Raw genomic sequence first — 12,681 nt, 5'->3', positions numbered from 1 at the left:
ATCGGTTAGCGTTACTTACGCAGTGGTATATATTATTTGAGCATTAAACGACAATCCCAATACCACAATCGTCAAGGACACTGCGTAGCTGTAGTAAACATATGAAACAAACAAAACTAAAACAAAAAACCCCAACATAGTTTAACTAAAGCAACATAAAAAGTGTGCTACTGTATACTACTCTCACAGCGTTTCACCATACTATAATATTAGAGAGGTCATACAGGACAATCTACTGCATTTACACCAGAGTTTAGAACAATGTATTAAAAGTTACTTACATGAGATCTGGTCTGTGTTTGTGGATAAGGGCACAGAACGCCAGTCCATCCCTGAAAGAGGTTGTCATATTGATAATCGCCACATCTCGATATCCATCACATTGTATTTTACACCACTGCTGGAGCGCTTTGATACTGGCAGCCATCCTTCAGCAGGATATTTAGGCAGGAATGAAAGAAAACTAACAAATCCTGGAAGCCTTAACTCATGCAAATAGCTCAGCATCCAAATCGGGAGGTCTGTCAGCGTTTCTCAGTGTTTATGTACAGAATTTGCTTCGGTTGCTGCTGTGGAAAATTCCGATATTAGCAAGTGAAAGTAACGAACTTTTCCTGCAGTTGCCAAATGCAAGAAAGTACAAACTGAAACAATACCTGAAGAGGTTTTGGTGTGACGTGACGTGGGAGGAGCTTGTGTGTGTAGGACTAGTTCATACTGAACCCAGCGTAGTCTGTGTTTATTTTATTTTTGTATGTGAAAATATTTTATAATAGTTACAAGTTTGGAATTAAATAAAAACTGCAGCGCGTGGAATGTTTCCTTTAGCACTACCATGCTATTTGTGAGCTCTTTTCTGTATTAAAAGGTCATGCACATTGCATTGCTGCCCCCAGATTTTTCGAGTTGTAAATATTTATAAACAGTCTGACGGGTGGCGAGGAAAAGGTTTCTCTAGGACAAAAATGAAACTATGCACTTTCCTAGGGGGCACTGTAACTACATCATCCTTCATAATTGGAAGTGTTCTTTCGCCACTTTAACATAATAACATTCAGTTAATATAACTTATTGACAGTATATGAAAGCCAGTCACTTAATACACAGTATGTTTAATATACAATATTTGTAGTGTTATTTCCACATTTCAACTTTGACGCCAGCCATGCATCACTTAAGGCATAATAGCTATTTTGAATACCTACAACGTATTCAAAATGTTAGCAGAGCCACCTCCGCCACTGGCAGCAGACACTCGTAACTCACACATCTTCTGTGCCAGAGCTGAGCCATCAAAGACTGCACCACGAGAGCTGCTAGAGAACAGCAGCAGGACAGTGTCATCGGTGCTCCTCCCTTCTTGACCCACTGAGCAATTCTGTACTACCACTGGTGGGCATGGTCTCTGGGGGGCTCTGCTAATGATGGAGTGTTCCATAGCGGGGGTCACCATGTCAGTCTCCTAGACCCCTGATTGACCGTCTCAATTCTGGCATTCTGTTAAAAACATGGACTCGTGCTCCACCTGGTGCAGGATGGCCACAGTCACAGGACTGGCCACCTTCTGTGAGGTCCAGATACAGTGAAAACGTCTGGTCTGCTTGGGCCCACTCCAGCTTCCTCACCAGTCCTGGCTTGTGCACCTGTGCATCCTGGGCCTCAGCATGGGCTCATGTTGGATCTAGGTGACACATTACCTAGGTATCATTGCGACTGCTCAAGAGCAACACAGGGAGGAACTATGAAGCCCTGGATGACAGCAAGAGGCCCCTGACCATTGCCATGAACCAGATGACAGCAACCTGAAGCGTGCAGCAGGGCAGCAAGATGGCAACACAGAGAGTGTGATGGAGGCTTGCTTTCAAGACCACCACAGAGGCTGACAAGATGACGGAAGACCGCACCCAAACTAACCCAGTCCATCACACCAACGGCACTGACAACGCATGACCCATTTTTACAAGAGGGCCAAGGCAGAGGAGGAAATCAGACACATGGTCAGGTGCTATGGCCGGGTGGAGGTGCTGCACTGGGACAGGTTGGCTTCCTTTAGGCAGCACAATGACTCAATGAGAGACAGCTCGCAAGTGTTGGACAGGCCAGATGAGGAGCCAGAGCCAGGTTGGACTTCAGGTCCCTCTAACTAATGGACATGGTGGGGACATCTGGACTTGGGTAGGGTCAGTGTGGCACCGACTGGCCAAAACAGGTCAAGTCCAGTGGGGTTTCATTGTCCTGAAGCTCCCACAGAAGTTCATCCCTTCGCTCAGCTTCTACAGTCAACACTGAACCGAACATATATTATATGACCCCCAAGGGCAGGATACTTTAAACTTTGTAGCCGACTATGCTATGCAGCAATTTTAATGGTACTAGGACACTTTTCCCCCTGCAACCAGTTTTTCATACCTCCCAGAACTAGACAGCACATATTTTTCAAGTCTCCTTAGAGCCTATGGAGAGTTAGAGGAAATCACCGTACAGGATTTCCAAAACTGAAAGATGGACCAGTAGGTCTTTGAAATCCCAGAAGCTGAAAATTCCAAGCCCACGCTGTACACATGGTGAATTTGCTCATTAATATACTATTGGCATTGTAGGACTCTCTGAATCACAAAGCACACTAGCTTAATGCAGTACAGTATGTTTTCTAAAATACTGTACTTATACACGTCATATTTCTTATACAGTCAAATTATCAATTGATCTACAGTATCTAGCAAAAACTAAGCAAACATTTAAATGCAGCAAAACAATTTTAAATTACAGGTAACAGCCATTTACAGTAGTATTGTCAAACCACTGAATTCATTACTTTTTTAAAAAACGTAAGACATAATTCATCACAGAACATGTTTCTTCTTTTTCAGCTTTAATCATTTTTGTCATGATTATAACTTTGTTTATCAGTTTTAATTTAAGTATTAACATTCATAGTTCTCAACAATGCAATATTTTCCAATGTAGTAAATGCACAAAAGTTTGCTACACTTCTTTTTCTTCTTAATATACTGTATATAGTGTACTACATCATATTTCATCAGGTGGTTATTTCTATTAAACTGTTAGGTATGCTAAACTAAATGAATTTTTTCAATAACCTAAATTAATAGAAAATTTAATCCAGTTTAATCCAAGTGTGAAATTAAATGACTGCCATACCACTTTAATGAGGAAAATATTCTCCAATTTGTTTTGCATGGAGAATGTATTTTTCTTCCGTCTAAAGAAGCTTTACTGAACAAGATTTAAAAGCAAAGTTAAATTACAAACTTTTCTCTTTTAAACTACAAAGATACTCCAGGCCTAATTATGAAGTTAAAAAAACAATGTAGCTGAATTATTGTACCATAAAACACATAATGATAGAACATTGTGGAGATTATGAATTGTTTGTTATATAGACAAACAACAGATCCTACTGATCCTATGAAAACTTTGTCAAATATTTCAAGAAGATTTGGAGACATCTAGTTATTTAATAAATAACACAAACACAAATATACAGAGTATGATACTAATTGCATATTGGGCATCATCACTTAAGAAAACATGACAAAAAGACAGTTGTCTTTCCTCATTATGGAACCTGTTCCTGCTCAAAGGCAGTTGTCTCAGAAAATTAAAGGTACAATTACTACATAACCAGGACCTCATAAGTGGAAATGGAGTTTCTGTGCAAACCAAGACTGCTGTCTATCCACCATTTTTAGTATCAACTTGTGGCCCGTAATACTGACTCCTGCTGTTTAAAAAACCATTTGGCCAAACAATGTGTCATTCTAGTGAGCACACAGTGAATATCTGATGTCCTTAGTCCTGCAAATACCAATTGCCTTATAACCACCAATGTGTTTTCTCAGCTCTGGCTGCTTCGTTCTAGGGAACCAGTGAACTGACAGAGGTGCAACTTGAAAGATTTCAAAACTGTTCAAGATGAAAATGAACAAATAGGGTATTAATCTCTCACGTATAGGGTATAGGGGCAATCAAGATATTAATTACTTATCATATTGATATTCATCTGACTTGAATGCAACATGGGACCCAAACCACTTTGACTTTCTTGTAAGAAAAAAAATCTAATATTAATAATAAGAAGAAATCCTTTCAAATACAAAATCCATTCCAATCCTATCATAAATCCTAAATATTATTCCTTGTGATATAATATTTCTGTTGAATTTTAAATACACATGAGTTATTCTTCAGAATCAGTATTGTATCAGATGTTCCCCTGCTCTCCTGATGTTGGTAATTAGCATCTGTTTTTGAATTATTTTCAAAACAAAAAGTTCATTATGAAGCAATTCAAACAACCGGAGTACATGATATATTTCTTTTTTACATGTATTGATATAACATTATTGTACAGCACCTCCAAAAGGGTGGAAGGTTTTGGCATCACTACAAAAACTGCAGCAAACAAATAACACTCAACACAAATTGAATATGTGTTTAAAACAAACAATAGTCCTAGTCATACAACAATACATACAGTATACACATACAAACATCTCACTCTGCCTTTATTACACTATCATTACATTAATATGATAGCTTCATATAGGGAACAATCACTTACTGTAGCTGTGTTTAATAACAATTACACAGAGAAAAAAAGATTTCATGTATAAAGATGTTTGTAACAACATCTGTACTATTTCTGTAACCATGCAATGAAGAAAAAACAGCCATAAAGTGCTTCAAAATTAGATCTGTGGAGCAATAATCAAGGTCTTCCTGTGAGTCTGTTCATAGTAGAAGTGCTAATCGAAGTGTTAATTGAGTTATATAGAAGGATCAGTCAAGTCACCCAAAGGGTCAGTCATAAAATCCTTTCTTCCTGCTTGCCCGGCGTGCTCATGTGACAGTAAAATATTACTTCCCAGAGAGGCCCTGGCTTTGAAACAAGGCCCATGTTTAGAAGCAACTCAAACCATAGCCTTCAATCCATTAATCCACACAGGAAATGCCCTGATTCAGAAGAATAGAATGTATCTGACATGAAACTGCTGTTTTGTGTAATAGGAAGGAAAAAAACACTTAAGCCCAGAAAAGGCTTGTTGCTTCACCGATGCCCTATCCCATTCAAAACGCTACATCTGGAAAGAATTACTTGGCCCTCTGCATTAAGCTCTCTCAGTTTGCATGCACCCAAGAGTGCTGTGTCTGCAGTATTTATTTATGGCTGGCCTTAACTATCTCAAACATCCAGGCAAGTAGCTTCCCAATTTTCCTTTATTCATTTGTCTATTGAGTTTGGAATTGTAGTGGGCGCTGAATCCGCTCAAATGTGCTAGGGAACTCATTGTATTTCCAAATGAGGCCCAAAATGGTATATTTTATTATTATTATACAGATTAATGATCTAAACTCCAAAAATTACCAAATGTTTTAATTGATACAGAGAAATTTGATGGATTTTACAGTAGCTATTGATTTTCCTTTAATACAGAATTGTGAATAGCCGTGTTAAATAACCCTTGTAGCCCACATGCAGTATGAGAACGTCTAATAGCCTGTAGGTGGCAGTGGAGGCCTTCCAGGAGTTTCCTAAACCAGTGCTTGTTGTGGCTTTAAACAGAGGGGGAAGGTGTCACTTGCTAATTCATGAAAACGTCTAATGCAGAGGGTGTTTTATGAGAGCTCATTGTGACAGATTGAAGCAGGAAGAATAAAATATACCTGTGATTAGTTGAAAGAAAACTGTGTGAAACAGAACAGTTTCCCGCTGGCTGCCATACAAGAAAGAACCAATGTGTTATTGCGAAGGCTCTACATCTTTGTGCAGACAAGAGTGCCTGTGGCAGCTTGCTTCCATCCTGCGGTCCTGGCAAACACTGTCTGAAACAGGATGCCAGTGCAACACGCAGCCAACGAGATCCCTTTTCCTGTTAACCAACAGCTCTTAACCCCTTAAACATAATTGTGTCGTTTTTTTCCATATTCACATTAAGGTATTTCACCTTTTATATTTGTTCACTTCTAATATTTGAAGCGGAATATTTCATTTCAAACACAGGTTATGTTTCTAATATACCTTGGAATGCTTTTTTCATCCCTGACAAAGCTAATGTGCATCATACGGTTTGTCTCTTGTACCCTGGTAGTAAAAACATTACAAGAAGACAACATCACAGTTATTATGTTAGATAATGGATAACTATAAATAGAATACATTATAGCACTATCATAAAGACAGCTCTGCAAACATGTTAACAAAAATGTACAAAAATTTAGCCGTACACACTTACTGGACATGGAGTATAGCCATATTCCTGACAACAACAACAACAAACAACAAACAACAAAGACAACAAGAGAGCTGATAATGTGATCTCTGATGCCAGTCCTAAGGATCTATAAGTAGAGGGTTTTTAGTAAATCTGGAACCTGATCATTTTCCATAACCAATCATGCTGTCAGAAGTATACAGTATACTGTAGACCCCTATAACATGAGTATTTATTTTAAAATAGCATACAGGCAGCAGCGCCATCTTGTAGCCCAGTCTTGTCAGATCTCAGAGGCCAAGCAGGGCTGGACCTGGTTAGTCATAGAAGAAGGGTTTCTAAGTAAAAGCAGATTTCTCTTGTAAGTGGTGTTGGATTACCGGTAGGTGGCCTTCTTCCCTCTCTCCAGAATTTTCAGATGAAAGCCTCAGTGGGCAGCTCGATAGAGCAGTGGTTATCCTTGATGCCTTGCAGCGCTAGGTCCCAGGTTCAATTCCTGGAGGTCTATCTGTGTGGAGTTTGCATGTTCTCCACACATTCATGTCAGCTTCTCTTGCATGTTTTCTTCCACAGTCCCAAGAGATACTGCTAGGTCAATTGACTTCTGGGAAAATCGGCCCTGTTGTGAGTGTGTGTTTGTCCCTGTGTGTCCCCTGCCACAGACTGGCATCCCATCCAGGGTGAATCCTGCCTTGCGCCTACTGCTTGCCAGGATAGACTCCAGCTCCCCTTGCCCCTGAACTGGACTAGAACATGAATGGCACACACTGTGCTGTAGGAGGCGTATTTGGACAATGAGTTAAACTGTTTCCTGAATACGTGATAATTAATCCCATAGCACTGTTTGAATAAATAGAGGTGCAAACCTCAATGTTCTGGCTTAATTCCGCTCCAGGATTCAACAATCTGGGCTACGAAAAGTTACCCTGTAAATCGTCTGGCAATCTCATGCGACTGTGCACTGTAGGCAATGCTGCTGTTAATAAAGTGGATTCAAATCCTACATGTAAGGTGCTTTGGAGTCCTTAGGCATGAAGTGTAAAGTATTGTTAAAATGATTAAATCTATGACATGAATGATTTATGTGCAACACACAGTACTGCAGATTTAAAAACAGTACTAAAGATGAGTAAGGGTCTAATCCATCCGCCCCATTTTCTAACCACTTCATAATACTCAGGGTCAAGGGGAACCAAAGCTTATTCCAGCAAACAGCGAGTACAAAGCACGGTACAGTACACCCTGGACAGGACACCAGTCGATTACAGGGCAGACAGACACACTTACACCAGACCCAGTTTTCCCAGAAGACAGTGTGTCTGGACTGTGGGAGGAAACCCACACAAACACAGGGAGAACTTACAGACTCCACACAGACAGCACGCCAAATCTGTAATTGAACCCAGGGCCCCAGCGCTGTGAGGCAGAAATAAGGGTTTAATGTTCTTCTTAATTTCCAGTAGACATTTTAAGATAATGGCAGAATTACCCCAGAGTTGACTCCTGGGTTATTATGCGCAATCAGGAATTAACAAAACAATTAAATGTAAAATCATTGCTTCTCAAGGAAAGATTTTTCTATATCAAAAAATATATCTTCATAATACTCAAAACATAAAAAGATGTAGAAGAAAAGACAAAAAAACTGACTAACAGTATAATGTTTACTTTTATTTACTTGTGTCCTAATGTCAACCCTACAATCAGTCAGCTTTTCCATAAATGTGATTTATTTTTAAGACAGACGACAGTTAACTGTTAGAACAGATAAAAAACAGAAACAGGGGTTCTGAAGGATTTTGAAGCTGTGATTTGGAGCTGAGCAATTTTTGTAGGAGAAAATAATTTTAAAGAGCCAGATGAAGCTTTGTAGGAAAAGAGATACAACATACTATATTGAGCAAACTGAGTACCCTGGAACAGACAAGTATAAAATATTGTCTTTACTGAACCCAAGACATGGGAAAATTTACTTTCAAAACAAGCAATGTTATTCCTGGATTTTTTTCAATTAATTATCACTGAACAAAGTTGAGTAACAAGAATGTCAGATAAGAGATCCCCTGAGTTCTGCCAAAAGTGTTTCATGCACAAAATAAGGCACTTTTCCATGTTACATTCACAGATTGATTAATATTAAAGCCTGTCGTATAAAAAAAGCATATCATTTATTTCAAAAGAGTTACACAAAAATATTTTTAGGCAATATCTGACAGAATGGAGAACATTCATTTACCGTAAAATGTACTCAAACTAGAAAATGGATTTATCAATAAACAATACAAATATGCACTTCAGACAAATCAATCCGCCACAAAGGCACACAAAAAGAGTATAAACAAACAATATAAAGTAGACAATTTAAGTTACAAAAATAGTATGTACATCCAGACAAGACAGAACGCCTCCTACTGTACACACGAAAGTGATTTAAAACAGATGTAGAGGTGCATATAAGCCCCAGCTCCAGCAACAGGATGGGCCAAATGGCTTCCTTTCTTTCGCAGACTTTCTTCTCCTTATATTTCGTGGTTGAAAGGCTAGCAAAAGAATTATATTGTTCAGCTGCTCCGTGTACCTAGAAGTTACATCAGTTACTTCAAGTGATATTCAAGAACAGACGGTACAGTACAGCAATTATAACAAGTGTGTTTTAAAATGAACAGTCAGTACCATACACAGAAAGAACAGTCTCTGATTCTTGTTTCTTACTTGCAATGGAGGGACACTGACCTCCATGACGTCCGTTAGTGCGCTGGATGATAACAAGCACATACAGCACAGCAGCAATCTTCCTTACTCTTCCTGGAGGTCTCACTGGGGCCACGTGGCAGCTCTTCATACTCACCTGCTGCGGGGAGTGGGGTCTGTCTCGCCGAAGAGCCTTGCGTCAGTCGCCGTCGCTGCCCGCCCCAGAGGCCTCTTCGGGCTCCAGTTCGGCCAGGGGCCGGGCAGCCGAGCTCTGGATCTCAGCCTCGTGCTCTTTGGCCTTTGCCCGCAGCTTGGCGATGCTGCAGGAGCGCAAGTCCTCAGCGCTGGGGCTGTCCGGCCCCTCCGGCGCCCCCTGCGGTGCGGTCTGGGAGGGGGCTTGCGCTGCAGGCCGGGGGTGGCTGGCGCCCCCCTCGTGCCTCCCCTCCCAGCGCTCACCGTCCGAGCTCTCGGCGTCCCGCGGGGGGCCCCCGCCCCCGTCCCCAGCGGCCGACGTCTCCGTGCTCTTCCCCCGCAGCTTCATCTGCCGCCGCATCTTGGCTCTGCGGTTCTGAAACCAAACCTGAACAAGCAAGAGCCTCACAGCGGTGCCACAGTCAGGCAGAACCGCAGCACTGAGTTACAGCCCGGCCTCTGGCCACAGGGGGCATCTTTCAAGATGTGATTTAACATGCGCAACATAAGATCACTTTATTGGCCATATGCAATTTCTTGCAATTTCTTGCATTAGGAATTTGTCCTTTCACATACCCCAGCTTGCTCTCCATGAGACACACAGACAGGGAGAGAAGCTGGGGGTCAGAGCGCAGGGTCAGCCATTTATTTATATAGCACCCCTGGAGCAGTTGGGGTGAAGGGCCTTGCTCAGGGGCCCAATGGAGTAGGATTCCTTTGCCGGCCGCGGGATTCGAACCGGCAACCTTCCAGCCACAGGCAGAACAATGTTTAAGGAATTTATATGACACATTATGCAGAAATAAGGGTGATTTTCACTAGTCAGGGCAGTTTTGTTGGGTCTGCTTGGGGAACCTCTAAGTTTTGCAGTTTTGCAATGCGAAGACTATTAGCCATAGAACAGCTTGTCAGGCACAGTGGGATTGTCCTAATATTGGACACCCTCTTGATTAGCCTATAATTGATGGGGATCAAGTTGGAGAAGCACTTTAAGCTCTGTCAGTAAGAGCTGCTGGTTTTCTCTTAAATGAGGGTATTTAAAATTACAAGTCTAGGTCAAAGGAAATATATTTCAGGTAAAAGCAGAAATCGGTTACATTTCCTTCATCCCTCTGAGGACGACAAGGTCACCTGATGAAAGCAATTATTGCTTATTATTGGTGTTGTTAAAGCTATTGGTGGCTACAGACGTGTCTCTAAGAATTTAAATACAATGTGTAACAGTTGGCCAGTGTCTACATTTCCAGCTGCAGAGCAAAGAAGATTTGGCTGAGATATAGGGGTTCCAGACTCAGTGATCAAAGCAATCATAAAGTTCACCTTCGTTAACCTTAGTTAACTAAGTTCTGGGCAAATGATTACCTGTCTAGAAAGGCACTATATGATAGGACAAATATGTACCAGCATGTATATACTACAACATAGTGATAAATTAAGAATGTAAAAATGCTACAGGTTCCAATTATCACTTTAGTAGCAAAGGATTTATCAAACTGTACTGTATGAAAACTGGTTTCAGGCTGGAATAGGTAATTTAATACTTTACATCAGGATTACTTTAGGAGTTAGTTGGAAGCCTGTGTATGCATGCATGCACAATATTGATAAACACACACGTTATGTCCATCTGTAGTTCTAAACCACAAATACAGATAATCCAAATAAAAATTATTTTATAATACTAATAATTTTTCTTATTCCATCCATACTAGTGCAGGGTCGGAGGGGAAGCCTAGCCAAACAGGCATCCTGCCCAGGGTGTACCCCACCTTGCGCCCCGATTCTTGCCTGGACAGGCTGCGGCTCCCCAGCGACCCTGAACCGGATGAAGTGGTCAGACCGCGGACGGGTGGAGTCCAGCCGCCCCTCCTGCCCAATTCTCCCCGCTCACCTGCACCCGGGCTTCGATGAGGTCCAGCCTGAGCGCCAGGGCCTCTCTCATGAAGACGTCGGGGTAGTGAGTCCTCTCGAAGGCCTTCTCCAGCTCCTCCAGCTGCCAGCTGCTGTAATTCGCGCGCGCACGTCTCTGCTTCACCGGCCGGCTCTCGTCTGGGGATTCAGGCACAGCCGGCACCAGCCATCAGGCCAGGAGATGCCGCTTTCGCCAGCCCGTTTCGCGAGCTCCTGTTCTCTAACTTCGGAAAGCTGTGCTGACAATAAGGCATCTACTGCACACCGTGTCAGAGGAATACACGTGTGGATACAGTGTGATATACATACTGTACATTGTTTAATCCATTTTCAAGTGTTTTCATTACTTTATAATATAAATTCTATTGACATTTGAGTAGTTTCTCACAGCTTTTCCTTGCTCATCCTTTTATTACCATTTGCTACCCAATGTTGGCTGTCTTCTGTTTAAATGAAACGCGACCCTCTGATTTTTATACTACATAATTGTTCAAATTATGCAGAATATTGTTTATGTAAATTGTACATTGCACTGTGCTTACAAATAAATCCAATTCAATATCTTGCTGTAGTTAATGACCTGACAGAGTCACGTATACACAGGAAAAGTTTTAAAATGCACACTGGAATCTTCAGCCAGTTCAGTCAACCATCAGGAGTGCCTGTAGTCATTTAAAGCTGCGTGGGACATCTGGCCTGCAGTATTGTCTTACCTGTGTACTCCGAGATGCCAACCAAGCCTGCTGCCTGAGTAGCCAGAAGAAGAGCCTGCTTGCAGGGCTCCGGTTGCAGGTAACTCTGGAGGATTTCGTAGCTGATCAGGGAACCTGGCACAAGAAGGCTGGGCAGCTGTGCGGAGCCCAGCCTTGCTGGGAATGCTGGGTAGAGATGCGCTGAAGATGAAGGAAAAAGCCCAGGTGACAGAGCAGACATGAGCTGTCCTGGGCTGAACATCCTGCCTGTCCAGACTCGGTGCAAGTCCAGTCTTCACAGGGCTGTCCCGGAGGTTACAGAGAAAAGGAAATGAAGACAAAGAAAACAGTGCCCACTGCTCCCAGGCAGGCACTAATACTATGAAGCCTGAATATATGCACTCAAATTGTAAATGCGGATTAGACCCTGAAACAGAAACTGATCTGCGTCGGATGAAATAAAATACAGGCACATCATCGAATCAAGCCACATATGTGCAAAAGTGTCTCTTCGGGTATCATTTCAAACTGAAATGAAGGATCTAAACTGAATCAGAAAATCAGAGAATAAAGAAAATACCATAACAATGGCAAAGCTTTAGAAAGAAGCAGACGGAGCCATTCCAAAAATCTGAAGGATTCCCAGTGAAAAAGAACACTAAACCTTAGTGAAAAAGTAAAAAAAAAGTAAAACTGAAGCTTTTTTAAGAAAATAAAAGACTAGTAATCCTTAAAAAAGCATTGATCAAAATCATGAGCTGGTATGTTTCCCCTCAATAAATAGCAATAATTTCCTTTCTGAGGGAAGATGGCCTCACTTCTGCAGGAGGTACCTGCACCTGAGCCAGGTGTGAACTACAGTGCTCCTTACCTGTAATCCGCAATCCAGGGACCTCCTCCTCTGGTCACATGGCTCTCAAGAGTCTCCGTCTTAAGAAGGAGAAAAAAACTTCTTCAAA

At 41.6% G+C, this 12,681-nt stretch overlaps 2 protein-coding genes across 3 annotated transcripts in view; both read right to left on the bottom strand.

The window, feature by feature from the left end:
* Positions 1–641, bottom strand: part of micall2a (mical-like 2a) — a 34,397-nt gene extending 33,756 nt beyond the window's left edge. Inside the window, exon 1 of the mRNA XM_088936907.1 lies at positions 282–641. Coding sequence (XP_088793033.1) covers positions 282–427 — 146 coding nt within the window. The 5' untranslated portion in view covers positions 428–641. The remainder of the gene's footprint in view (positions 1–281) is intronic.
* An 8,048-nt stretch (positions 642–8,689) lies between these two features.
* Positions 8,690–12,262, bottom strand: LOC148818745 (uncharacterized). Of its 2 annotated transcripts, XM_088936998.1 has the most exons (4): positions 11,744–12,262; positions 11,011–11,168; positions 9,085–9,507; positions 8,690–8,814 (listed from the first exon to the last, which is right to left on the bottom strand). In XM_088936998.1, the coding sequence occupies exons 1-3, from the start codon at positions 11,982–11,984 to the stop codon at positions 9,127–9,129; spliced, it is 780 nt and encodes a 259-aa protein (XP_088793124.1). In that variant the 5' UTR covers positions 11,985–12,262; the 3' UTR covers positions 8,690–8,814; positions 9,085–9,126. The 2 variants fall into 2 exon arrangements, with proteins under 2 accessions (XP_088793124.1, XP_088793123.1); XM_088936997.1 differs by lacking the exon at positions 8,690–8,814 and having other exon boundaries at positions 9,027–9,507.
* Between the last annotated feature and the right edge of the window lie 419 nt (positions 12,263–12,681).

Source organism: Atractosteus spatula, chromosome 18 (assembly GCF_055471065.1).
Source record: "Atractosteus spatula isolate fAtrSpa1 chromosome 18, fAtrSpa1.hap1, whole genome shotgun sequence".
Lineage (NCBI taxonomy): Eukaryota > Metazoa > Chordata > Actinopteri > Semionotiformes > Lepisosteidae > Atractosteus > Atractosteus spatula.
This window is presented reverse-complemented; position numbering and strand designations above follow the sequence as displayed.